This window comes from Podarcis melisellensis (genome assembly GCF_964234715.1).
Source record: "Podarcis melisellensis genome assembly, chromosome: 13".
Classification (NCBI taxonomy): domain Eukaryota; kingdom Metazoa; phylum Chordata; class Lepidosauria; order Squamata; family Lacertidae; genus Podarcis; species Podarcis melisellensis.
Window position 1 is genome coordinate 14,987,152 of NC_138545.1, and position 25,685 is coordinate 15,012,836.

General features: G+C 43.7%; 1 protein-coding gene and 2 pseudogenes across 4 annotated transcripts; all 3 read left to right on the forward strand.

Annotated features, from left to right (window-relative positions):
* The first annotated feature begins 7,001 nt into the window (after positions 1 to 7,001).
* On the forward strand, positions 7,002 to 7,504 carry LOC309354674 (angiogenin-2 pseudogene; annotated as a pseudogene). The gene has a single exon. The product of its transcript is annotated as an angiogenin-2 pseudogene (transcript).
* A 3,915-nt stretch (positions 7,505 to 11,419) lies between these two features.
* Positions 11,420 to 15,661, forward strand: LOC309354002 (ribonuclease-like). The gene is made up of 2 exons (XM_081883690.1): positions 11,420 to 11,558; positions 14,875 to 15,661. Exons 1-2 carry the CDS (start codon positions 11,435 to 11,437, stop codon positions 15,312 to 15,314), a joined length of 564 nt encoding a protein of 187 aa, XP_081739816.1. The 5' UTR covers positions 11,420 to 11,434; the 3' UTR covers positions 15,315 to 15,661.
* Positions 15,662 to 18,958: 3,297 nt separating this feature from the next.
* Positions 18,959 to 22,810, forward strand: LOC309354018 (ribonuclease pseudogene; annotated as a pseudogene). 2 transcript variants are annotated; one of them, XR_014173373.1, is made up of 2 exons: positions 18,959 to 19,415; positions 22,168 to 22,810. The product of XR_014173373.1 is annotated as a ribonuclease pseudogene (transcript). The 2 variants fall into 2 exon arrangements; XR_014173374.1 differs by lacking the exon at positions 18,959 to 19,415 and adding an exon at positions 20,431 to 20,907.
* Positions 22,811 to 25,685: the final 2,875 nt, after the last annotated feature.

Here is a 25,685-nt window from a genome sequence, read left to right on the forward strand (position 1 = left end):
CAACTTTTACAGCAAGTTAATAAATTATTAAAGCTATAAGTAAGTTAATAATTCACAGCAGCATGTGAAAGTTACAGAGAAGGTTTGTTTTGAACAAAGAAAGGGCTCTCTCTCTCTCTCTCTCTCTCTGTCCTTCCCCAGAGAGTTGAAGATAATTTGCAAGGAGGACCAGTGACAGTGCACCATTGAGCAGAGTTCATTAGTGCACACAGTGCCGGATTTACGTATAAGCTAAACAAGCTATAGCTTAGGGCCCCACTCTTTTGGGGCCCCCAAAAAAATTAAAGGGGAAAAACTGGATGTACATTTCCAAAATATAAGATAAAACCAAATAAAATAAAACCTACATACAGATAGAGTGTTTTGTTTTGTGTTGTGTAGGTTCCTATTTGTTGTGTGCAAATGGCTTAAGATACCTACTAGGTCCATAAATTACCATATAGCATATATTCAGCACACAAAAAACAGAAACAATTTATTGTTGAGAAAGGACAGCTGGACCTATAAGGGGCCTAATTACCTTCAGTAGCTTAGGGCCTCATCAAACCTAAATCCGGCCCTGAGTGCACATGCTCATATTGATGTCACTGGTCACCCTTGCACATTCTTAACTTAAGATAACTTAAGTGCCCAACTAGATCAGGCCAAAGGAACAATGGAAGGTGTTTCATACTGAGTCACGTCACTGGCCCACCTAGCTCAGTCTACACTGACTGGCAGTGGCTTTGCTTTGCATACGAATAGTCCTATGTTCAATCCCTGAAATCTCAAGGTAGGGCAGGGAATGTCCTGTGCCTGAAATCCTGGAGAACCAATGGCCTCACTCAGTATAAGGCAGAGAATGCAAGACTATCAATAGCACAGGCCCATGCCACAAGATTCAGGTTTCAGCGAGGGAAGATGGACAAGATCTGTGACATTTCCCTTTCAGAGGGAGAGGAGGCTGATCTGAACTGCTCTTCTTTAGCTCCAAAGTGCAGACGTCTTCTTCAGTCTAATTTTCTCAGCAGCAGTTATTTACTCCTCCCTGGGTCCTCCTTCACTTGGTTGACGTGTAACAGAAGAAAGTGGCTAGTGATGTTTTCCTTTCCAAATATTATCAGTTCCAGACACTTCTGGGTCACGTGGCCAGCATGACGAAGCTGCTCTGGCGAGCCAGCACCAGCGCAGCACATAGAAATGCCGTTTACTTTCCCGCTAGAAAGCGGTACCTATTTATCTACTTGCACTTAGGGGTGCTTTCGAACTGCTAGGTGGGCAGGAGCTGGGACTGAAAGACGGGAGCTCACCCCACCGCGGGGATTCGAACCGCCGACCATGCAATCAGCAAGCCCTAGGCGCTGAGGTTTTACCCACAGTGCCACCCGCGTCCCTAAGCAAATTATACCTTATTAAAACAGCACAAACCAATACATTTGTTATTTTTTTTCTATCAGGCATTCATCTGACTCAGTCAGGAGGCTAAGAAACATACATTGGACAGACACATCAATCTCTGTTCCTCATTTGAAGATGTACCTTTTTTCTCAAGCTGTCCCTGAGACCCTGTGGTAGCATCCTCAATACCCGTCCCAGGTGGGACATAACTGGCCAAGACTTAGATGTGAAGCAAGGGCACCATTGGGTGATCTTTATTAATTCCTGCAGCAACTTCCAGACTCTCCCTATCCAAACCTCTGCACCAGGCTTTCTCAACCTCTGCCCTCCAGATGTTTTGAGACTACAATTCCCATCATCCCTGACCACTGGTCCTGCTAGCTAGGGACCATGGGAGTTGTAGGCCAAAAACTTCTGGAGGGGGCGAGGTTAGGAAGCCTGCGCTGCACAATTCTTTTATGCTTTTGGGGGGGTGTATTCCATCCATGCACACAAGTTTGTTTATCACGTCTTAATATTTATAAATTTAGCATTGCTATTTGTCAAGCAGGCTGATGGTTAGTTGCTGTGGATTTGTCAAGCAAGCCAACGATTTGCTTTTTGTGGCTCAGATTCTGTAACATCTGATTTGCTCACCAGAAACCGCCTAATACTTACTTCTGCTTCTTGCTGGGTAGCTGTCCACGTGTCTTGTCAGTACTTTTGCTATAGTTTTGACCAGTGCTTTTTTTCTTTAAAAAAATGTTTAGGGGTACTCTCATTTTCCTACTCATATTGAAATACTGCCCCTCAATGAGGCCAAACTTCAATTCACAAAAAGTTTAGGGGTATGCATACCCCCGCGTATCCCCAGAAAAGAAGCAATGTTTTAACTCAGTTTAATTTCCACTATGCACAAGCGGCTATAACCAATATGGCTCCTGTCACAATCCAAAATGTGGTATTTTGTAATGCTGTATTATAATCGTTCCCATTCTTTGATGTTGTTTTTAGTGGTTTATACTCACAATTGTACATTTCACAATCATATGGTTGGTACAAGTTCTCTAGTATCTGGATGTTATAATACTCACCTATTTCTTTCTATCGACGTAGAGGGAGCAAGAAATAAAAATTAAGAATTAATTAGACTGGTTTGAATGGATTTTGAAAGATCCATCACTTCCCATGTCAAACTTTTTTGCTGCCATTTAGTGAGAGCTGTTTCAATTCTCTTTCCTCACTTTTCTACTTGAATTCTATTAAACAGAAGAAAGAAATTCAAAGTCTTGGAGGCCTGGGCAATTATTCTACAGGATGGAGTGATTTTTTCTTTCTATAGGGAAGGGACAGAATAAAATACTGAAAATGGAAAAATAGGTTTATTTATCACGGAGGGGGAAAGAAAATTGGCGTTTCACAGGCCTTGTTATATAAATGCTAGGAATCTGTTTTTTATTGTTTAAGGAGAAAAAGAATGAAAACTGGTAATCTGGGGATTAGTGCTAACCTGAGGCACAGAATTTTCCTTCCTCCCCACTTGGAAAGTATTTTTGAGGGAAAATTGTGTTAATAAATTTGAAAAATGCTGCTATTTAGATATATCAGAAGAGGTGGATTCTAAGCAGTGAACTCTTATCCTAATATCCAGATGTTTTCTAACTGTGGTCCATTGGTGTGTCTGTGAATTCCACTGAATTATATACAATCCAAATTGTAATGCAATAAAATACAATATAAGAAACAAAACAAGCACTGAAATACAATTAAAAACAACAGAGCACTTGTTGCCATGTGTTACAAATACTACAACAGACAGGGGGGGAAATTATTAAGTGGTCTGACAATATCCTCAGCAATTTTCAAGTAGCCATGGGAGAAATTTAAGAATGACCGCTATATTAAATTTGTGAACATATCAGGTGCAGCATGACCCCTTTGGCTTTTGCTGCTATAGAATATCCTGCAAGAAAGAGAAGGCAGGACATAGTTACACATAAAAAGAGGTGATATGAAAGTGAGAAGAGGCAAAGGGGGGATTAAATGAGCAAAATTCAAAATAATAAGCTCCTTTTGTTTTATTTCAAGGCAAGGTGATAGAGCTATGTTTGGTTTTTTAAAATAATAATTCCAGTTGCGTAGCTTCCAGACTAAGCTGGACTTTAGGTTCCCTGGGATCAGAAAGTGAAGGCAGCACTGGGCAGCTAACCTCCCATGTTTCCATGGCAGAAATTTCCAGCCTTGCTTAGCTGGCTTTGCATTTTCCTTTCTAGCGCAGCTTACAACACTAGCAAGGAAGAATTGATATTTTGACATCATGGTGATGTCAGGTGATGGACACTTGTTAAAATGGCATACCAAGGGTGGGGGAAACCAAGGACCTGCCCCCACCAGCTGAACCCACCTCCCCATCCTTGGCCTATGCCAGAGGTCGACAACCTAAGGCCCATGGGCCAGACGAGGCCCATGAGGGTCGCTTAACTGGCCCATGATCTGCCCCCGAACCCAGCCACCTGCTTGGCGAGTCCCCACGTGCTGCACTAAACCAGCGCAGTGCAGGGACTCTCTTCCGTGGCTCCAGAAATCGCTCCTACGCATGCCCAGATGCCAAAATCCTTCTGCGCAGGTGCGATTTCTGGCATCTGGGCATGCGCAGAAGAGATTTCCGGCATCATGCTGCACCTGCCCGTCCCACGGGGATCTCTGCGGGAGTGATCCTGCCCATGCCTTGTAAGCCTTGCTGACCCCTGGCCTATGCTATCAGTGAAGTCTTCTGCAGATGAATAGAAAAGGTCTGAGCCTCATTTCTGCCTCAAATTCAGAGGACTGGCATCCCCATTTCCTGAAGGTTGCTATTGAGCTATCCTTGTTTGGCAGCAAGTTCATCTTTCAGTTGGTTGCCTTGTGGGCAATCAGTTGCATCTTCAGGTTTTTGTGTTGTTGTTGTTTTTGAAGTATTGATTGAGTTGTATCTTATGACTTTGCCCTTTTTGAGTGTGGATTTCTTGGTAGTGACCAAGAAGGTGTTCCTAGTGATTACAGTTGCAACCCTGGCCCTTTCCCAGAATCATTGTGAAGGCTTTTCGTCAGCTTTGGCTTTCGAAAACACATTTCGGCATATCTGAGCTGCTTTGCAAAATTGCATTTAATTCTCCATTCATGACTGGCATGATCTGATACTGAGGAAGAGGAAGTTGACAGCTAGGAGCATGCTCTGGGCTGGCTGGAGGAAGTGGCTAGGATCATGCTGTTGTTGCTGGGGGCATTTTTCATTCATCCTAAAGGACCAGCCTTCAATGGTTTGTGCTGGCACTAGCAGGGACCAATCCAATTGGTGTTTTGAGGGTCACTAAAGTATTCCTATTGGACCTTGGCTGAAGTCCAATAGAAGACTGTCTTGCAACCTGGCCGTGTGCTATTGGCCAGAAGCTGTGGCCGCTAGATTATAAAAGGTTGGACAAAGCATTGACAGGGTATCATCTGGAGCTGAGCAAAACAGAAGAGAGACTAAGAGAGAAGATAGAAGGTTAAATTGAAGAAATTGTAAGTTATTGGGTCAGGTGGTTGATGCCTAAGAGCGTAACAGTTATTGAAAGGTCAGAGCAATGGTGGATTTATGACCATGTAATTACCGAGGAGGCAGGTTCAGTCATAGTTTGAAGACTACCCCTGCCTCCAAGTCTGGTCTTGTCCGCAAGGATACTGGATTCAACAAGGGAGACCCACATGACTTTAAGGTGCTGCTGTGCAATGCCAGGTCAATGATTCACAAGACGGCTGTCATCCACGACTTGATTGTGGATGGAGGACTTGACCTGGCATGTGTAACAGAGACTTGGCTGGATGAAGCAGATGGGCCTGATATTGCCGCTGCTTGTCCACCAGGTTTCTCTTACACACAGCAACCCAGCTCATATGGGTGGGGAGGCGAGGTTGCAGTGAGTTTTAGGAAGTCATTAGTTTGTACCAGGTGTCCTATTGGGAAGACCCAGTTCTCTGAGTGCATGTTCTGGAAGTTGGACAACAGGGGCAGTACAGGATTCCTTTTGGTGTACCGACCTCCCTGCTGCACCGAGCTGCTTCAGGTCACGGCAGATGTTCTCCTGGAGACACCAAGTTTGGTTGTCCATGGGCATTTTAACATCCATGGTGACATGACCTTACAAGGGGCGCTTGGGACTTTGTGGAAAGCATGGCCTCCATGGGGCTTTCCCTATGGCCCAACTCATAGTGGCAGTACTTGGCTGCCCCCCACCCTCTCATGGGCCTGGATGGGAGTAATAATCTACACTAAGGAAATTCAAAGCACATTACATTCCACACAAAGGAATCTTAGAAAAAGGGAAATGTCAGAGAAAATTGCGTGCCTGGGAAACTTAAGCAGAATATAAAGCAAGCATTATTAGGGGAATATATATTTTTAAGAGGGGTGAACATACAACGTTAAACCACAAGATGAGGGAGCTGTTGTGTGCACAAATTGCACATGTAAAAGTGACTCCAATTTAGCTCTTACTAAATCCTACTAGAAAGGGGGGGGGCTTAAGATGCATTTATGTAAAAGGCTATGCAAAAATATTATAGCAACAATTGTTTAAATCTACTGATGCTGCAACACCAACCCAGCTACTTAAAGCTCATGGTGTTCTCAGGTGTACAGCACTTTAACCTAAAGGTTAAGAAATAAATCTTATACCCCGCTGTCTTGTTGAGCTACTGGTGGCGCTTGATGAAGACTTTCAGAAGGATTTTAAGGGAGTTTATACAAAAGGGAGATTGATTGATTGATTGATTGATTGGTTTATACCCCACCTTTCCACCAAGGAGCTCGAGGCAGCATCCATCCTCCTTCAGTCAGTCCTCTCATCAATCCTGTGAGGCAGGCTAGGGTAAGAGACTGAGACTGACCCAGGGTTTCCCAATGAGCTTCACGGCCGAGTGGGGATTTGAACCCTGGTGTCTCAGTGCTAGTCTGGAGCTCAGATTCATACCAGTGAGTCCTTTGCTCAGATCTCACTTCAGCCAGAAACTTAACTGAGCTTGTACAAATATCCTATCTTCTTTGCCTCCTTCTCCCTGACCCTCAACAATGGTCCAAGCTTCTTCTTTTATATTGGTTTTTTTTATTGGGTTTTACAAACAAGAATGATGTTATACAAATAAGTATACCAAGTTTTGTATATCACAAAAATAGCATAATAATTGTTGAAAAATATCTACAACATGTGTTTCATTATTAGTGGTGAATGCATACATCCTTGGTTTATGAATTGGTTTAAACAATTAGGAAGAAGAAGAGGGGGAGGGGAAGACTGGGAGTGGTGAGTGGGTAGGGTGGGTGGTTATGCTTCATTATTCTACTTAGAGTGGTTTTAAAAAATATTTAAATTGTGTCTTAAACTTCTGCTATAAGATGCATAAGCTGCAATGTGACTGGTTTGTATCAATATTCACATGGTTATGTGATCATGACTAGATAACATCCACCACAACATTTGCAGATAAGAATTTGCAAGGATATACAGTACAGCATTCATTTGAACTCCAAGCTGTTTCACAAAGCACCCTCTGGTGGCAAACAGAAAGAAAGCATTTACACACCCACTTTACTTTCCCCCCAGGTTTCTCTTTCAGGCAGAGGTTGCCCATGATGATGCCTTTCAAGGGATCTGGCCTTGTGCTCCTCACCTTTCTGGTGTCTGTTCTGGCACTGGGAGCCTATTGTGAAACCCCCTATGAGAAGTTCCTAAGGCAGCACTACGATAATCCCAAGAGCAACGTTGGAAAGCAGTATTGTGACGTCATGATGAAAAGACGTGGGCTGGACAAACCATGCAAGGAAGTGAACACCTTCATCCACGGCACCAAGAATAACATCAAATCTGTCTGCACCGATATTGGAGGGAAGGATTATGGAAACGGGCTGAGGATCGCTCTCCGTCCCTTCACTGTCACCAGCTGCAAGCACAAAGGCGGCTCAACTCGCCCACCTTGCAAGTACTCTGATAACAAGTCATCCAGATACATCGTCATTGCCTGTAATCAGAATAATGAGCCTGTGCACTTTGACGAAAGCATCATTGTCACAGTATAAGATTTCCAACGCCCAGATCCCAAATATTCAGCTTTTTAACAATTATGCCATCCCTTGCAAGAAAACCCCCCCTTTGCTGCCTTCTGTCCAGCTCTGCTTTACTGCAATTGAAAAACAAAGAAAGAAAACACCCTTAAACCATAGTGGCAAAGAAACCTGCTTTGATTCTGTTAAACCAGCAATGTCTGTCACTATTAAACTGAGGAGAAAGTTGCATAGCATTTGATGTGTGTTTAATTTCATTTCTTTTTCTTTTTCTTATTGCATCCAAGGGAGGGAATGTGGAATGCAGTACTGCACTGTCTGAGATATTCTTTCGTTTTTCTGCCCACATGGGTGTCAGGCTGCAACCAAATCAAATCAAATCTTTATTACGGTCATAGACCAGCATAAGGAGGGAAGGGTACAATCATTTAAAGTCTAAAAACGTTTTGGTTTTGTTTGTTTTTTTAAAGCAGTTAAAACAGAAAGTATATATATATATATAAGTCTATCAGAATCCAAAAGAAACTAAGAGTCTAAAAAAAGGAGTTAGGAACATTAGACAAGAATGAAAGAGCATAAAAGGTTAGTATATATAAGACTATAGCTGTCAGTCTACAGAGCACTCTTATATGAGTGCTCATTAGATCTAGTTTGTGTCACAGGTCATTATCCGATGAATTTTGAGCGCTGCTGTGCAGAATCTGGAACGTATGTTGTAGCAGGATTGGTATCTGAAAGCAGCAGGGAGGTATAGAATTGTCCTGTGCACCCTGGGTACTTATGCAGTAATGGTAAGATGAGGGTAGTACAAATGTCTCTATAATAAAGACATTGGAGAAGCACATGCTCTGTTGTTTCTATTTGTCCAGAGTCACAGGCGCATTGTCTCTCCAGGTAAGCAATCTTCCTGTATCAGCCTTCAAGGACAGCTGAAGGGAGGGCATGACATCGAGCCAAGTTAAAGGCCCTCCAGCACTTAAGGGCTTCGAGTTTAGCTAGACATACCATAGGGGAGGCAGAGTACCTGGACAATTCATTGGCAGTAAAAGTTGAGGCCCTGGCTAGATCTAATTGGTGTCTGCAACACATTTTATGAGAGCACGCAGGCCACAACCATTTCCTGTCAGGAATTATGGTGTGGTGGCATACAGTTATTCCAAGTGAATCATTGTTGGGGGGGACAGATGGATAGGAGGTTTTTTGATGCTCATGACTGAAGCAAAACCAGGTTTCAGCAAGAAAGGTATAGCAGTCAAATATTAGGGTGGGGAGCTGTCACCACTGCCTTTCTCCTTTTTTCCATTTCCCCATGCCCAAATGTCTAGATTTTCTCCTTCCATTTGACCGCCACCCATATGGTATTCACAATATAGAGTGCATATGGTTCAGCATTAATGTCTGGCAGCTTGGAATGCTTCCCCCAACACTTTCGCAACTCTGGTTCCCCACTCAGTTCTGTCCCAGTGTGCAGAGTTCATGTTTATAGACATAGCCAGTTGTCATCATGTGATCAGGCACCACAGCCCCAGGGCTGCTTCTGAGCACATTCCACAGGATGCCTAATAAATAGTCATCTTGCCATTTGTGGCTCTGTGGGTGCTTTGAGGCTGGGAGTAAATATAATGGACAATGTAAACTCCCTTCTTTGGAAGACAAATGTTCCCCTTGAAAGTGTCTGGGGATATTCAGACCCACATGGGAATCTAGCTTCCAAGTCAGCTTGGAAATCTGTTGGAAACCGAGAGAAAGATAAATCTTCAGGTGGTATTGTTAGCAACAGAGCATCAACCCAAAGGTCAGATGTGTCTCTGCAGGAGGTCTCCCCCTGACCATTTTTTGAGACAGTGTTTTTGAAGTGGAAGAAGCGGGGAAGAGGAGATACTGAACCTTTACCCACCAGCTATTTTGCCCTCCTAGACCCCCTTCTAACAAGCCATTTCATTTATTGAATTTATATGCCGCCCTATGCCCAGAGGTCTCAGGGTGGTTCACAAAAAGGATTGCAATATATAAAATCAAAACAATAACACCCCCCACCCCAAAAGCAGTGCTTTTGAACTGCTAGGTTGGCAGGAGCTGGGACCGAGAAACGGAAGCTCACCCCATCGCGGGAATTCGAACCGCCAACCTTCCGATTGGCAAGCCCAAGGGGCTCAGTGGTTTAGACCACAGTGCCACCCACATCCCTCAGGTCAGCCAAAGGCCTGGTTAAAAAGGAATGTTTTTGTCTGGCGCCTAAAGGTGTGTAATAAAGGCGCGAGGAGAACCTGCCTGGGGAGAGTGTTCCACAGATGGAGAGCCACTGCAGAGAAGGCCTGTTCTCATGTTGCCACTCTCCTGACCTCTTGAGGAGGAGGCACACGAAGGAGGGCCTCAGGAGGTGTTCTCAGGGTCCAGGTAGGTTGATATGGAAAGAGGAGGTTCTTCGGGTATTGCCTCATGGAGCACACACACACCACTATAGAGGAATGAAAAATGTGTATGTGAATAACTTCAACTTTTACAGCAAGTTAATAAATTACTAAAGCTATAAGTAAGTTAATAATTCACAGCAGCATGTGAAAGTTACAGAGAAGGTTTGTTTTGAACAAAGAAAGGGCTCTCTCTCTTTCCTTCCCCAGAGAGTTGAAGATAATTTGCTAGGAGGACCAGTGACAGTGCACCATTGAGCAGAGTTCATTAGTGCACACAGTGCCGGATTTACGTATAAGCTAAACAAGCTATAGCTTAGGGCCTCACTCTCTTGGCCCCCCCCAAAAAAAGAAAAAAAAACTGGATGTACATTTCCAAAATATAAGATAAAACCAAATAAAATTAAACCTACATACAGCAAGAGTGTTTTGTGTTGTGTAGGCTCCTATTTGTTGTGTGCAAATGGCTTAAGATACCTACTAGGTCCATAAATTACCATATAGCATATATTCAACACAAAACAAACAGAAACAATTTGTTGCTGAGAAAGGACAGCTGGACCTATAAGGGGCCTAATTACCTTCAGTAGCTTAGGGCCTCATCAAACCTAAATCCGGCCCTGAGTGCACATGCTCATATTGATGTCACTGGTCACCCTTGCACATTCTTAATCCATTTGCGTGTTGAGTCCCACAACGCCACCCACACCAAGAAAATCACACTTCACACATCAATTTTGTTTAAGGTTTTTGGCATAATTTTGGGCACAACTTTATTAGAATACAAATACGTGAGTGGTTGCTTAGGCATTGGTTATGACTATCTGTCCTTGCCCATGGACAGAGCTGGTCTTCCGGATTCCAGCGAAAGCCAGCGTGGGAAACAAGTATTGGGTGAGAAAATGAAGCCGGGGATCAGTCTCACACCTCTCACCCTCATGTTCCTGTGGGGCTTGCACGGCCCAGGTCCGACTCCGGGGACAAGCACAAAGAATGGCAAGCCCCTGGATTCCTTTAACGGAATTCCCTTTCCGCATCACCATTGGAGGGGTAGGCACTTACCCCTCAACCAACCAATTTTAACCAATGCCTAACCGCCAACCTTACAAGTTGTGACTTATTTGCTACGCAGTAGGCGAAACCCAAATGGCACCAGCCAATCAGCCAAATGGTAAATTCCTACCAGGCCCCCGCACCAAGGCGGACGACCCCATGACAGGCATAGCAAGGTCAAACGAACCAGAAAAACCTCACCTATTAAAGGGAGGGTGGGCGGGTGATCCGGTGCAGAAGCCAAGAGGACGCCCAGGAGAAGCGACCTGCAATATATATCCTCTGATCCCTCCTCCCTTATTGGCCATATGTAAATTCACTGGCAACACAAATTAACCCTTACAGCCTTTGGCCGCTTCCATCTGCCTGGAAACAGCAGGGTGGCTTGTATGTCCCAACCGCAACACGTGCTCTCTGTTTCAGTGAGAACACGCTTTGTTAATAAGCAACGATTGGTTTAGAACCAGCCATTTGCCTCAAACAGCTTTGCAATGGAGCCTCCCACTTTTCCACACAGTCCAGAGGATTGCAAAATATGCCATTAAAAAAAAAAGAAAAGGTTTTCTGGGAACTTGATCTGTTTCGCCATCTCGGTAAAACAAGATCTCAAGAAGGGAAAAACACAGCTCAGAAGGGGACCATTTTGCTCTGCAAGGCAGGTAGGATCTGCTGAAAAAAGTGAGGGGGTTAGGGCCCAAGCATTCAAATAAGTTGCTATAATTAAATGTTCTGGAGTGTATGGGGTGTTAGGGGAGGGGGTAGTATCTGTGGTGAGGGACGTGTCATGCTCCTTCTTCTCCCACTGCCTTTGGTCCCCACCCTGCACTCAGCCCCCACCTGTAGCTCCCAGAAGCTGCCAACATGTGACAGCAGCCACACCCCAGAACAGTTTTGACTGGCAAGCTAAACCAGGTGAGGGCAGTCAATGGGCCTCAAACCCTCAGTGAGTTAGGGACTTCTGCTGTGCCAGATTTACATATACGCTAAACAAGCTATAGCTTACAGCCCCACTCTCTTGGGGGCCCCCCAAAAAATTAAAGGAAAAAACAACAACTGGATGTACATTTCCAAAATATAAGATAAAACCAAATAAAATTAAACCTACATACAGCAAGAGTGTTTTGTGTTGTGTAGGCTCCTATTTGTTGTGTGCAAATGGCTTAAGATACCTACTAGGTCCATAAATTACCATATAGCATATATTCAACACAAAACAAACAGAAACAATTTGTTGCTGAGAAAGGACAGCTGGACCTATAAGGGGCCTAATTACCTTCAGTAGCTTAGGGCCTCATCAAACCTAAATCCGGCCCTGAGTGCACATGCTCATATTGATGTCACTGGTCACCCTTGCACATTCTTAACTTAAGATAACTTAAGTGCCCAACTAGATCAGGCCAAAGGAACAACGGAAGGTGTTTTATACTGAGTCACGTCACTGGCCCACCTAGCTCAGTCTACACTGACTGGCAGTGGCTTTGCTTTGCATACGAATAGTCCTATGTTCAATCCCTGAAATCTCAAGGTAGGGCGGGGAATGTCCTGTGCCTGAAATCCTGGAGAACCGATGGCCTCACTCAGTATAAGGCAGAGAATGCAAGACTATCAATAGCACAGGCCCATGCCACAAGATTCAGGTTTCAGCGAGGGAAGATGGACAAGATCTGTGACATTTCCCTTTCAGAGGGAGAGGAGGCTGATCTGAACTGCTCTTCTTTAGCTCCAAAGTGCAGTCGTCTTCTTCAGCCTAATTTTCTCAGCAGCAGTTATTTACTCCTCCCTGGGTCCTCCTTCACTTGGTTGACGTATAACAGAAGAAAGTGGCTAGTGATGTTTTCCTTTCCAAATATTATCAGTTCCAGATGCTCTGCATCTTTTCTTTCCTTAGAAACATGAAACAAAAGTCTCTCCCCCCTCCTGCCGCCCTTGATCAGCAGGGTGCGGTTTTCAGCCTTGTCCTGGCTTTGTCAACGCTGAGGCCCTGACACATTTTGGCAGCACAGCACCTTTTCAAGGGCGAGATGATGATATTGATTTAAAAAAAAATAAAAAATTGAACCGGATCCATTTGTTAATAAGCAACGAGTGGTCTAGAACCAGCCAATTTGCCTCAAACAGCTTTGCAATGGAGCCTCCCACTTTCCCACACAGTCCAGAGGATTGCAAAATATGCCATTAAAAAAAAAAAAGGTTTTCTGGGAACTTGATCTGTTTTGACATCTCGGTAAAACAAGATCTCGAGAAGGGAAAAACACAGCTCAGAAGGGGACCATTTTGCTCTGCAAGGCAGGTAGGATCTGCTGAAAAAAGTGAGGGGATTAGGGCCCAAGCATTCAAATGAGTTGCTATAATTAAATGTTCTGGAGTGTATGGGGTGTTAGGGGAAGGGGTAGTATCTGTGGTGAGGGACGTGTCATGCTCCTTCTTCCCCCCCTTGCCTTTGGTCCCCACCTGTGGCTGAGCCCTCACCTGTGGCTCCCAGAAGCTGTCAGCATGTGACAGCAGCCACACCCCAGAACAGTTTTGACTGGCAAGCTAAACCAGGTGAGGGCAGTCGATGGGCCTCAAACCCTCAGTGAGTTAGGGACTTCCGCTGCATGTGAACAGTGCCAGATTGACATATATGCTAAACAAGCTATAGCTTACAGCCCCACTCTCTTGGGGGCCCCCAAAAAAATTACAGGGAAAAAAACAACTGGATGTACATTTCCAAAATATAAGATAAAAAACAAATAAAATAAAACCTACATACAGCAACAGTGTTTTGTGTTGTGTAGGCTCCTATGATGTAAGTCATGGGCCCCGCCTGCTAGCCTGCTCCCTAAAATATCACTGGTTTGCTCATTTCTATATATAGGGTGCCTACATTCTGCATGAGGGACGCGGGTGGTGCTGTGGTCTAAACCACTGAGCCTCTTGGGCCAATCAGAAGTATAAAAAAATAATCATTATTTTCCATCTTACTGTAGGTTTTGTTTCATTTTAAAAAATAAAATTTTATTTTATGGTTTATTGTTGTTTATATTTTGAATGACATGTATATGGGGACAGTTAGGGAGGTGAGGGCTGTCTCATGGAGCCTGAGTTCCCATTTGCTCTGCTGCACCAGCCTCCACTGGTGTTTATCACTGATCGATCGATCTCTCAATCTATGTTATGGCCCCTGCTTCTCTACCTGGAGCTATGACAGGAGATGAGGAAAAACCCCAACTATCTAAACTATGTGTTCAACACAGATGAAAAAGCTTGTGACCTCATAAACAGCTTTCTAGATTGTACTCATTTGTTATCCTGGCAGAAGACTAAAGCAGAAGACTAAAGAATCAACTCAACCTCCCTGCTTTTTAACATGTTCTACACTGAGCTTTTTGCAATCGGCTTTGGTGAGCTGAGCCATCCTTTCTGTGACACTTCCTCCTTCCTGCAAAGTGCTTTCACCTCCTTCTCTTCCCAGATATTGGTGGCCCTTACATGCTGCTCAAGCGACCTTTCGCTTTCTTTGTAGAAGCCGCATTTTGTTAACATTCCATGAGCACCTCTTTCCCACTCAGAGGTTAGAACACTCAGGAATGACATCACAGAAGGCAGGCCAATGCCTGCGGAGGATCTGTGTTGATATTCAACCTAGCCAATCAAAGCAGTGGCCGCTCTTCAGCTTTTACTGTACAGTGGTACCTCGGGTTAAGAACTTAATTCGTTCCGGAGGTCTGTTGTTAACCTGAAACTGTTCTTAACCTAAGGTACCACTTTAGCTAATGGGGCCTCCCGCTGCCGCCGCGCCACTGCTGCACAATTTCTGTTCTCATCCTGAAGCAAAGTTCTTAACCTGAGGTATTATTTCTGGGTTAGCAGAGTCTGTAACCTGAAGTACCACTGTATATAGTTACACAAAATCATTTAGTTTTGTGTGCAAATTGCCTTACAATTTTTTTTAAAGAAATAAATAATAATTCCCTTCTCCATTCCTAAGTGCAGCGGACACCATGGCTCAGACGACTGCCTGCTGGCTGCTGCTATTCCTGATGGTCCTGCCAGCGCTTACCCAGAGGGAATCCCGTTACGAGAAATTCCGCCGGCAGCACATTGACTTCCCAAAGACCAGAAGCGACTTGGATGCCCGGCGCTATTGCAACCTCATGATGCAGAGAAGGGGGATGACCGACGGTGTTTGCAAACCTTCCAACACCTTCATCCATGGGGACCCCATGGCCGTGGATGCCACCTGCAGCGACGGGGGGACCTACGCCAGCGAGAATTACTATGACAGCAACACACCCTTTGAGCTCACAGCTTGCCGCATTCTTGGGGGAGGCTCCCAGAGACCCCCCTGTAACTACAGAGGCAGGTCCACCTCCCAGCGCATTCGGGTGGGCTGCACTAACGGGGTGCCGGTTCACTTCAAAATGCCTCTTTAGATGTCTCTGTTTACTTGTATTGAATCACAGTGCTTTAAATCCCGTTTTTAGAATCGGGTAGAATTTTTAAAAAATCTATTTCTGTTTGTGTATCTCAACTGCAATTTGCCTTTTCAAATGCTGCCGTTTGCTTTCTCTGAGGCGCAGTCCCTCCAGTCTTTCCCTCCTGCTTTTGTATTTTAATAAAATGCATGCCATCTAGTGGTCATAAAGCAATATGAATGCATTTTCCTATCCTTGCGTTTTAACACCCGCTAAAGATTAAGGCTGAGATCTGAGAACACCTGTGACTGAATGATCTTCTCTTGCAGTTTCATGCAATAAAATATTCCTTTACATATGTAGAACTGTGTTGTTATTTGCAATAAAAGACGGCAGTGAAGTGGCAGCCAGCTAAACATGCCCTACTCCAGGACACTCCATTCCACCCCCTTTGAACTTTTTAAAGGTCCTCAAAACTTAAGGTCTCCCCGCTTGGGTACCTTAGTAAACTTTGGGGTTTCCCAGGACCTCTCCTTTTGTGTGTGGATAGTGTTTGTTTGACTATGGAGTTTAAATGTGTTTGCTACATATACCAGTAGCCTCATAAAGGGCATTGCTCAGGAATACAAACAAACAAACAAATCCAGTCTTGAAAAGCTTCAGTCTACCATTTTGTTGCATGATGATGTAGTATGAGAGCACAATAATGTCCCCAGTTCAGTCCCTGGCATCTACAGATTTTGCTTTGTTTTTAAAGTTATCAGGTAGTTTGAATGGACTCTGCCTAAGACCTTAAGGAAGTCAGAGAATGCAATATTGAACTAAGTAGGTGACCTGCTAGAAGGCAACATGTTCCATTCTAACAGGCTCAAAAGAATTCAGTATTGAAAGTTGTTAAAACAAATTATAGTAACATGAATAGGATGAGCCATGAATGCACAGGAACCTATGAAAACATAGTTCTGGTGGCTGATTTTTTGTGATGTTATCTAGTCTGCACCACACAAATTTTCTTTTAGCAGTTTATTGCCAGTATCAAAATGGGACGCGGGTGGTGCTGTGGGTTAAACCACAGAGCCTGGGACTTGCCGATCAGAAGGTCGGCGGTTCGAATCTCCGCGACGGGGTGAGCTCCTGTTGCTCAGTCCCTGCTCCTGTCAACCTAGCAGTTCAAAAGCACGTCAAAGTGCACGTAGATAAACAGGTACCACTCCAGCGGGAAGGTAAACGGCGTTTCCGTGCACTGCTCTGGTTTGCCAGAAGCGGCTTAGTCATACTGGACACATGACCCGGAAGCTGTACGCTGGCTCCCTCGGCCAATAAAGCGAGATGAGCACTGCAACCCCAGAGTCGGTCACGACTGGACCTAATGGTCAGGGGTCCCTTTACCTTTACCTACCAGTATCAAGAGGTGTGGTTTCACCCACTTTTAAGTGGCTCTCAGTGATGGCAACAGCAAACCTGTTCAATGACGCCATTACTCTGAACAAGCTAAATTGGCTTGTGAAAGTCACCTTTTGTAATCTCAAGTGTTTGACACTTTCCCCCAGAAGAGAGGCCTCCATTTGACCACAGAAGTTGGTAGGGGTGTTTGGAAACAGGCCAACGACCAAATGATTGATATGTTTCTAGACATTTTTCAAAGGGGAAGTAGGAAGTTGCAAGGCAGCAGTTGGCATGCCTCATGAGGCAACGTATCTGCCAAGATTGAACAGTCTTGTTTGTTCCTCTAAAGAAAACAGAAATGACAAAATCAACCAAACACCGAAAACACAACTGAATCAGAGCCCCAAATGAGTACAGGGAAGAAAAACACCAAAGTAGTTAAAATGAATGTAAGGAACGTAATGTAATAATAGCCCTGCTGGACCAAACTGAGTATTGCAGGGAGATTAAAAAGCACTAATTGTCCATTTGTTTCTTTGAAGTGACTCCTGGAAATGGGGCAGCCCCTCCTAGTGAGGCAGGCCAGCTACAACCTGTTTCGCCTGGAAAAAATCTTAGGCAGTGAAAAGGCTTTTGGCTTTATCTAGATGGGTTTGCCCCAGCCATCACCTTTGGGATAAGAAATGGGAGACTGGGTAAGAGATAAGCAAGAGAGTGGCTCCAAAAGGCTGGTGAACAATAGCTTATGATAAATTCAGAAAATCCTCCTGCCTACAATGGATTGTTCCTGTTTGCTACTCCTTTATTAGTGGCCAAATATTGACCGACTCAGGAGACAATGGTGTTCCCATCTCAAGACAAGGCCTAGGATCAGAGCTAAGAATGTGCAGAATGTTGCTGAAGAAATCTAGCGTTTACACTTCAGAGTTCAACAGAAGTGCAACCCTCTGTGAAACTGGACTGTCCTTTGTGTTTCATGGAGTTCTGTTGCTCTAATAATTATACAGTTGGAGTGTAGAGAATATGGAGTCATAGAGTTGGACGCAGCTGTTGTGCCTCCTAAGAAGGGAATGTCTATCAAAAATCAGTGAGGACAATATTGAGGTACAGTCGTACCTTGGTTCTCGAATGGAATCTGTTCCGGAAGTCCGTTCAACTTCTGAAAATGTTCAAAAACCAAGGCACAGCTTCTGATTGACTGCAGGAGTTTCCTGCAGTCAATCAGAAGCCATGGAAGCCATGTTAGATGTTTGGCTTCCCAAAAACGTTCACAACTGGAACACTCACTTCCGGGCAGAGCCGTAGCTAGGTGATCTTGTGCCCCTAGCAGAACTGTCCAGATTGCGCCCCCAGCCACTGACAAATTAGCTCTTCTTTCCGCCTCTCCTCCAACCCTACCCCCATTCAATACACCCTCTATTTAAAACCTTTTCTTAAGAGGCAATAATCAATATTTTTATTTATAGACATATTTATGGACATATTTTTAGCCAATTTTGCACGCACCCCCCTCGCCTGCACCCCTGGCACGGCCCTCCTCACCACTCCCTAGCTACAGCCCTGCTTCTGAGTTTGCGGTGTTCGGGAGCCAAAACGTTCGAGTTGCAAGGCGTTCGAGAACCAAGGTACAACTGTACTTCTTTTTGCCACTGCAGGAGAAAAAAAGCATTGCTGTATGTTTGCTCCATGCTACTAACAGGTTTCTTCATTTCCACCAACCTCATCCTACTTAGCTTCCTCCCTTGCAAGATGAAGAAATACAGAGGTGTCTTAGTTTCTGGGATGTCTGTTCACAATGCACATGATCGCTTTAATCTTGGAGGTGTGTCTTGTACAGCTCCATGGAAGGTTTTTTCTCTCTTTCTCTACATATATATATACACACTTAATAAATGTGATAATATTGGAAAGAGGGCCCCAGTTAAAATCACCCTTGACTCTCTTGCAGCTTGGCACAAATTCATTTATAAGCCCTGAAATCTTTTATTCCTCAAGTGGTGTATCTCCTAATACATACATGTTTTATGCCATTTTGCCCAGCGCATACTTTTTTTTGCAAAGCAATTTGCCCTTCTTTAATGCCAGTTTAATGAGATTCTCAATCATATGTGCATTTATTTATTTATTTTAATTTTTTTACATATGCATTTATAAGCACACTTTACTCCAGCACATGCATTCTTGCACACATTGCCTGGCAGCAGAACTGCGCTGAAAAATTCACCAAAGTGCGAATTTTAAGGTTGGCCATTTTTCAATAGGAAGAATGTTCCAGAAAGTGTGAATTAAGCATGCTGACCATTAAGTGCGAATTGAATCAAATTTCTTCCCCATTCCCAGTAACAGTATTGTTTAAATCAATCAAGAAGTGATGATGAAGATGATTTGCAGGATTCACACACCCAGGAGAAATATTCAGAAGGATTCAGGAAGTAGTGTTATCTTTACTGGTTAACAGAGAGACTTCAAACCACGATGAGGTCAACTGTGTCTTGATCCTCAGTGCATTTGTTCTTCTTAATCCCTACCCTCCATCTCAGTGATCCACACATTGTCTGCCTGTTCAATCCAGCTGCATGTGATCAGTACTAACCTTTTACCAGCAGCTGGCTAGGCTGGGTATAAAGAGCCCAAGGGGAAATGTTCAGCTCTACAGGAAACCGAATTCACCGCTCCGACAGCCCCCTGGGTGATTTGGAGGCATTTCTGAGTAGTGCTGGCTGAACAGATCGCGTAAGTTGGTGCAGAAATCGTTCTGGGTGATAAAATTGTGGTCCTTAGCTTGTGTCAGGGAGTGAGGCTGAGTTTGTCGCCAAAGGAAACATTGGTTGCAACCCAGCTAGACTTACACCGTGTAGGCTAGGGGCGGGGAAGCTGCCAGCCTATGGATACTATTGGACTTCAAACCCCATCAGTGCCAGCCAGCATGCCGAGTGGTTAGGGATGATGGGAGTTGTAGTCTACAACATCTGAAGGGCCACAGGTTTGCTCTCCTTGCTGCGAAGGGAGAATGGAGGGTCCCTCGCAGTGACAATTTACAGGTGAAACTACGTGAGGAGGCGGAAGCCTTGTTTGTTTCCTCATGCGCATTTGTGACCAGAAGATGGAGAGGAGAGATTTTGTGTTTGGCATAAAAATAAACACGAACGTTTGCAGGGACCCTTCCCAGTATCACTTCCCTATGAACCAGTACCTGCTTTTTCCCCCATCCCAGTTCCAGTATCAACTAGGCTGTAAAGAAGGGGAGAGTGGGAAATCTCAGGTCCCTTCAGCTGCATGTGTGTTATTTGGCCTTAAAAACACCTTTCTCCTTTTTAAAAATAAATTTTAATTAATTTTTTAACATATCATTTCCAACAATCATTTAACATAAATTCTTATCTTATGCAATATTTTAGACTTCCGTCAACTACCCCTGAAGATTTTCCATTCTTTATCACTTAATCTGCATTTCTTAATTTCTCTATTACTTTTAATTGTCCTTAACTGATTAATCTCTTTATAGTCTTCCTTGCAATATTTCACATAGTCCTCCTTACAAAACTTCTTGCAGTCCTACTAGCGTAATCTGTTTATTACAATTGCTTTTCAAATAGTTCAAATATTTACTCCAGTCCTCTAAGAATCTCTGGCGCCGTAGGTTTCAAATCCTTCCTGTCAGTTTGTCTAATTCTGCATAGTCCATCAATTTCATCTGCCACTCTTCTTTCGTCGGTAATCCTTTCCGGTAATCCTTTCCATTTCTGTGCCAATAATATTCTTGCTGCGGTTGTGGCATACAAAAACAATTTACAATCCTGTCTATTAATATAAAAGCACCTTTCTCAGCTTTGTAAATGTGAAGAATATTCACTGGCTAGAAGCAGAAATCATCCTTTCCTATCACTGAACACCCATTGTGCTGGCTGGGGCTTATGGTAGTTGGCGCTGAAAAGCTTCTAGAGGGAGGCACAGGATACCCAGGCTCTGTGCTCCCCCCAGACTAAAAAAAAAGATTCTAACAGTATGTGCTTTGCAGTCATGACACACAAGAAGGTCTGAAGTGTGTGACTGTGTGATGTGTGTGTGTGTGAGAGAGAGAGAATAAGGCACCCTGCTGCATGTATCCACGACTGTCCCTCAGAGGAAAGGGGGGGTCTCACATGGAACTGATTCCCGTCCACACAGCAGAATCACCCAGAAAGTACATCTCTATTGCTAAGCCTCTGACTAACTGAGCAAAAGGGTAAGGGGTGTGTGAGACCCCTGAGGGACTAGTTCCTTGTTACAATGATAACAATACCTGAGTTTGGGGTTTTTTTTACTTGTTTGAAAGAAGCTATTTTCCCTTCAATGTTTAGTGCTTCTTCTGTTACAAAATGGTAAACAAATAAATAATGGTAAACCCTTTTGTTCTCCAGGACTGTTCCCTTTCTTTCTTTCTGTTTTAAAATTACCTGTTATGTCCCAGAGCTGAGTCTTGCCAATGAAACCCACCTGTGGGTTTGTTCTAGTCCATGCAGAGCAAGAATTTGTGTGTGTGTGTGAGAGAGAGAGAGAGAGAGAAAGAGAGAGAGAGAATAAGAAATTGCTAAAAGAGCACCTTTAAGATGATCACTTGGTGTAATGTAGAAAACACAGTCCTTGTGCCTTTCAAAAAGTGGGAATTCCGGCATGTTTGACTTTGCTTTTCCCTGCCACCAAGCTGTGCCTGATACACACCCTGCTTTGATAGAGAACCCTTCAAACAAGTGAGAGACTTTGCCCTCTTTTGCATACGGGCACCGTAAAAACATTCCTGAACAGAAATTGAAGGCTATCGCAATCTCTCTCACACACAGTTTCTGCTTCATGACAGGCTAGCTATTGTTCTCTGTTGCCATCTAGCGTCAACTACACCTAGCCTACCTTTGCGGTGGGTGTCTTGAGACTGGGGCAAAGTAGCTCTCTCACATTGGTACTGTACAGCTAGATGCAACCATTTGACTTAAACCCCACAGAGCAGTTGCCAGTCAGTGTGGACAACATTGATTTAGATGGACCAATGGTCTGTGTTTGATGGTAAACAATACTTCTTATGGTATTGTTCAGTGCTTTTTTTATAAAAAAATGTTTAGGGGTACTCTCATTTTAACTCAAGAAAATCCCCATTTTGTAGTTCAGATCAGGAAAGATAAATACAGTAAATGGACAAAAGTACAAAGATTCACAAAATGTTTAGGGGTATGCATAACCCTGCATCGTCCCCAGAATAAAACCACTTGTATTGTTCACTGCATCGCCAACAATGCAAGCAAAAATCAAGTAAAACAAGTAAAAAAACTCTATGCAGAGTTTCGATTTTTCTGTTTTGTTTTCCTGTCAATCACGCTTCTTTAAATGCTATTTTTTATCTTGACCTTCATTTGCAATGCGTATTTGTTTTACGACAAACTGCAACCCATTTTTAAAAAATATAAAGTGATGTGAAATAAACATTTCACCTGCTTCCTTTCGATGGCTGCAGGTTCGTCGGAAATCAGCAGCAACAATGATCTCCCTGAGAGGAAACGAAGCGCTATTGCTGCTCCTGTTGGCCTCCTGCCTGATCGTAAGCCGCGTCTCCTCACAGAATCCTCGGCACGAGAAGTTCCTGAGGCAGCACAGCGACTTCCCTCGGACCAATGTGGCCGGGCAGGATTACTGCGGGGCCATGATGCTGCGCCGGGGGATGACGAGGCCTTGCAAAGACACCAACAGCTTTGTCCATGCGCCCAGGAGCAACGTGAAGGACATCTGCAACAGAGGCGGAACCCATTACCGCCGGGCCCTGAGGCTCAGCAGGGCACAGTTATCCGTCACCACCTGCAAGCTGCAGGGAACTTCGCGGGGCCAGTGCCGCTACTGGGCCCACACGGGACAAAGGCATATTCTCATAGGTTGCGATGCATCAGGGTGGCCTGTCCATTTTGAAGAAAGCAATTTCATGTAGGGCAGGCTTGCTTTTTCCACTTGCAGCAAGAGCACTAAACAGCTGTAAAAATCTTTGAAAGCTGGTGTTCTACGGAGATCACTCACAACAGAATTGTCACTTGAATCTCACTTACCCAAAGTTCTCAGTTAACATACGGTATGTATAGTGTAGTAAGAATTCGCCTATTATTTCTTGGGAAATACCGTATTTTTCGCTCTATAACACGCACCTGACCATAACACGCACATAGTTTTTAGAGGAGGAAAATCCGTAGGTATGCCACCTGTAGACATTCCCTCCATAACACGCACAGACATTTCCCCTTACTTTCTAGAAGGAAAAAAGTGAGTGTTATGGTGCAAAAAATACGGTAATTGTGTACAGCTGGAAACGTTGGCAGCGTTAAGATGAATTTAACAGTGTAAATAAGTTTTGATGGATGCAGTGAATGGTTTAGTTTTTTGTAAAATATGCAGGGATTTATGATATGTAAAATGAACCATAGAAAGAGAAGAAGGGAAGTCATTGATATTTTAAGGATGTAAAAATGAGTATATTCAACTGTAAAACACAAAATTTAATAAAAATTATATACAAAAAAGAAAGAAAAAAATTCACCTATTATTTCTTTTACAGAGGCTCATCAATGTAACAAAACATGACATTGTCCATGCCTTGGATCAATGAAGGGCTGCTCACTATATAACCCATTAAGCCAGAGATTCCATTTGGCCACTTGCCAGGAACATTAAAATTCAGATTAAGGTGTTATCAGATACCTGTCAGGCCACATAATACAGGGGTAGGGAACCTGTGGCCCTCCAGATATTGGTGAACTCCATTATCAGATCCAAAACTGTGGGACTGGATCATCCAGAGATTTCATGCCACATTGAACAATGTGTTGCCCAAATTCAGTGGTACCTCAGGTTACATATGCTTCAGGTTACAGACTCCTCTAACCCAGAAATAGTGCTTCAGGTTAAGAACTTTGCTTCAGGATGAGAACAGAAATCGTGCTCCGACGGTGCGGCAGCAGCAGGAGGCCCCATTAGCTAAAGTGTTGCTTCAGGTTAAGAACAGTTTCAGGTTAAGCACGGACCTCCAGAACGAATTAAGTACTTAACCCGAGGTACCACTGTACATGGATGGGCAAAAGAGGGCAGCTCGCCCTCTCTCTGCCCGCCCTGTCTCTGATACTACTGGCAGGTGTCCATGCTGAGGTTCATTTGCATATGCCGTAAACCCACAAGATCCAAGACACATAGGGTCAATCCGCATGGTAGGTTACCCAATTCTATCCAGAGCCGTCTCTCCTCAGCACATGTGGGACATACTGGAGATAGGTATCGATCTAATCTGGCCCACTGATGTTCCTCCTCTTTCTCCAGCCATTAGTACAGTGGAACCTTGGTTCTCGAACTTAATCCGTTCCGGAAGTCTGTTCAACTCCCGAAACGTTGGAAAACCAAGGCGCAGATTCCGACTGGTGCAGGCGCCCCAGAAACAATAGCCAACAGCCACATCAGACGTTCGGCTTCTGAAAAACATTTGAAAACCAGAACACTTACTTCTGGGTTTTCGGCAATCGGGAGCCGATTTGTTCATCAACTAAGCCATTCGAGAAGCAGGGTTCCACTGTATAAGAAAAAACTTGTCCTGTTCTACATACATCTTTACCTCCCTGACCCCCATCATTACAAAAATTAAAACTGGATTTCCCACTGCTTTACAAACACACACAGTCACTATGTTAGACAATTATAGGGTTAGTGGCATCAGGTCAGGGGTCACCACAGATGTCTTTCCAGATGCCTTCAAGTTCCCCCACTCCACCCACTGAAACGAGGCTAGCAAGAAACATTCTTCTGTAGTCACTATAATAGGCTGCAGCTTTTGCTTGGTTGCAGTGCGTCTGTGGTGCCCACAACACACACATTTGCAAACATGACCTTGAGGCCCAAAAGGTGGACAGCCTCTGCATTAGGCTGCCTGCCCAATAGCTGAGGAAACTATTAAACTGTTGTCATTTTGGATTCAACAGTTTCGGATTAGAGTGAAAATGAAACGTAAGCCTGCATTTGAAAGTTGGCAACATTTTTGAACATTTGCATTTCAATATGTTTTCCTGTGATTTTTTTTTCTTGGATGATAATAGAACATATTACATGTATGACGATAATCTCAGCCTCATTCAACATTTGAACGAGGGATGCTCTAATACAGGCTCAATGCAGATTTGTGGACATGGATGCACTCAAGCTTTGTCCTGTGTCAGATCACCATGTACACCCAAGTGCTCACTTGTTTCTGTTACTCTAATATAGTTTTGTTTTTTTACAAGTCCAGGAATTATATTTAAAAATAAAATAAAATACATAATGCGATATATGCACAAATCTACAACTTACGCACATGGTGCTCTTTATTCACATAAATGACCGTGGGCGTAATGTGTGGGACTTCATGGTTTATGTGACCACCTAAGTTTGGTCCTTTTCCAATGTAATTAGCCCATTGCTGTTCCACCCTGTTTTTTCCCCACAGGCAGCATAATCTATTGGCCAATGTGCATTCAGTACATATAATTTCAAAGGTGCAAAAGAAACTGAGCTCTGGAGGATCTCAGCTTTTTCGGAGGAGAGATTTCTGCTATAGAGATTTGTTATATACATCTGTGCTTAATGTAGTATGTATTCCCAGAGGTGTCTAAAATAAATATATTGACTGGGGTCTTTTCTTTGTTTTATTTCATCATTCTACGATGCATCGTGCATGTATCTAACATTTCCCTAATTTTCATCCTCCTCCAGTAATAACTTGAAAATTATAAGGCACAGGAAATTTTTATTCACATCAGTGACTCTGAAATGTGTAATAATCCAGTACAGCCATTTTAATCAAAGTCTGAGATGTACCAGCTAATTAAAGGGGGGGAAATGTGGTGAACTGTCGTGGAACAAGCTCACTGAATAAGATAACAGTGATTATCCAGAGCGGCTTGCTACTTGCGAATGGGTCTTCATAACAGTTCAAGCTTCAGAGACCCAAAAATGCATTATTATTTTTTA

Excerpts from the sequence above, each read along its gene's own strand:
- LOC309354002 (XM_081883690.1), top strand. The coding sequence starts at position 11,435 with ATGCCATTAAAAAAAAAAGAAAAGGTTTTCTGGGAACTTGATCTGTTT. Across the intron at positions 11,559-14,874 it reads CATTTTGCTCTGCAAGGCAG|CGGACACCATGGCTCAGACG; the intron begins GTAGGATCTGCT and ends TCCTAAGTGCAG.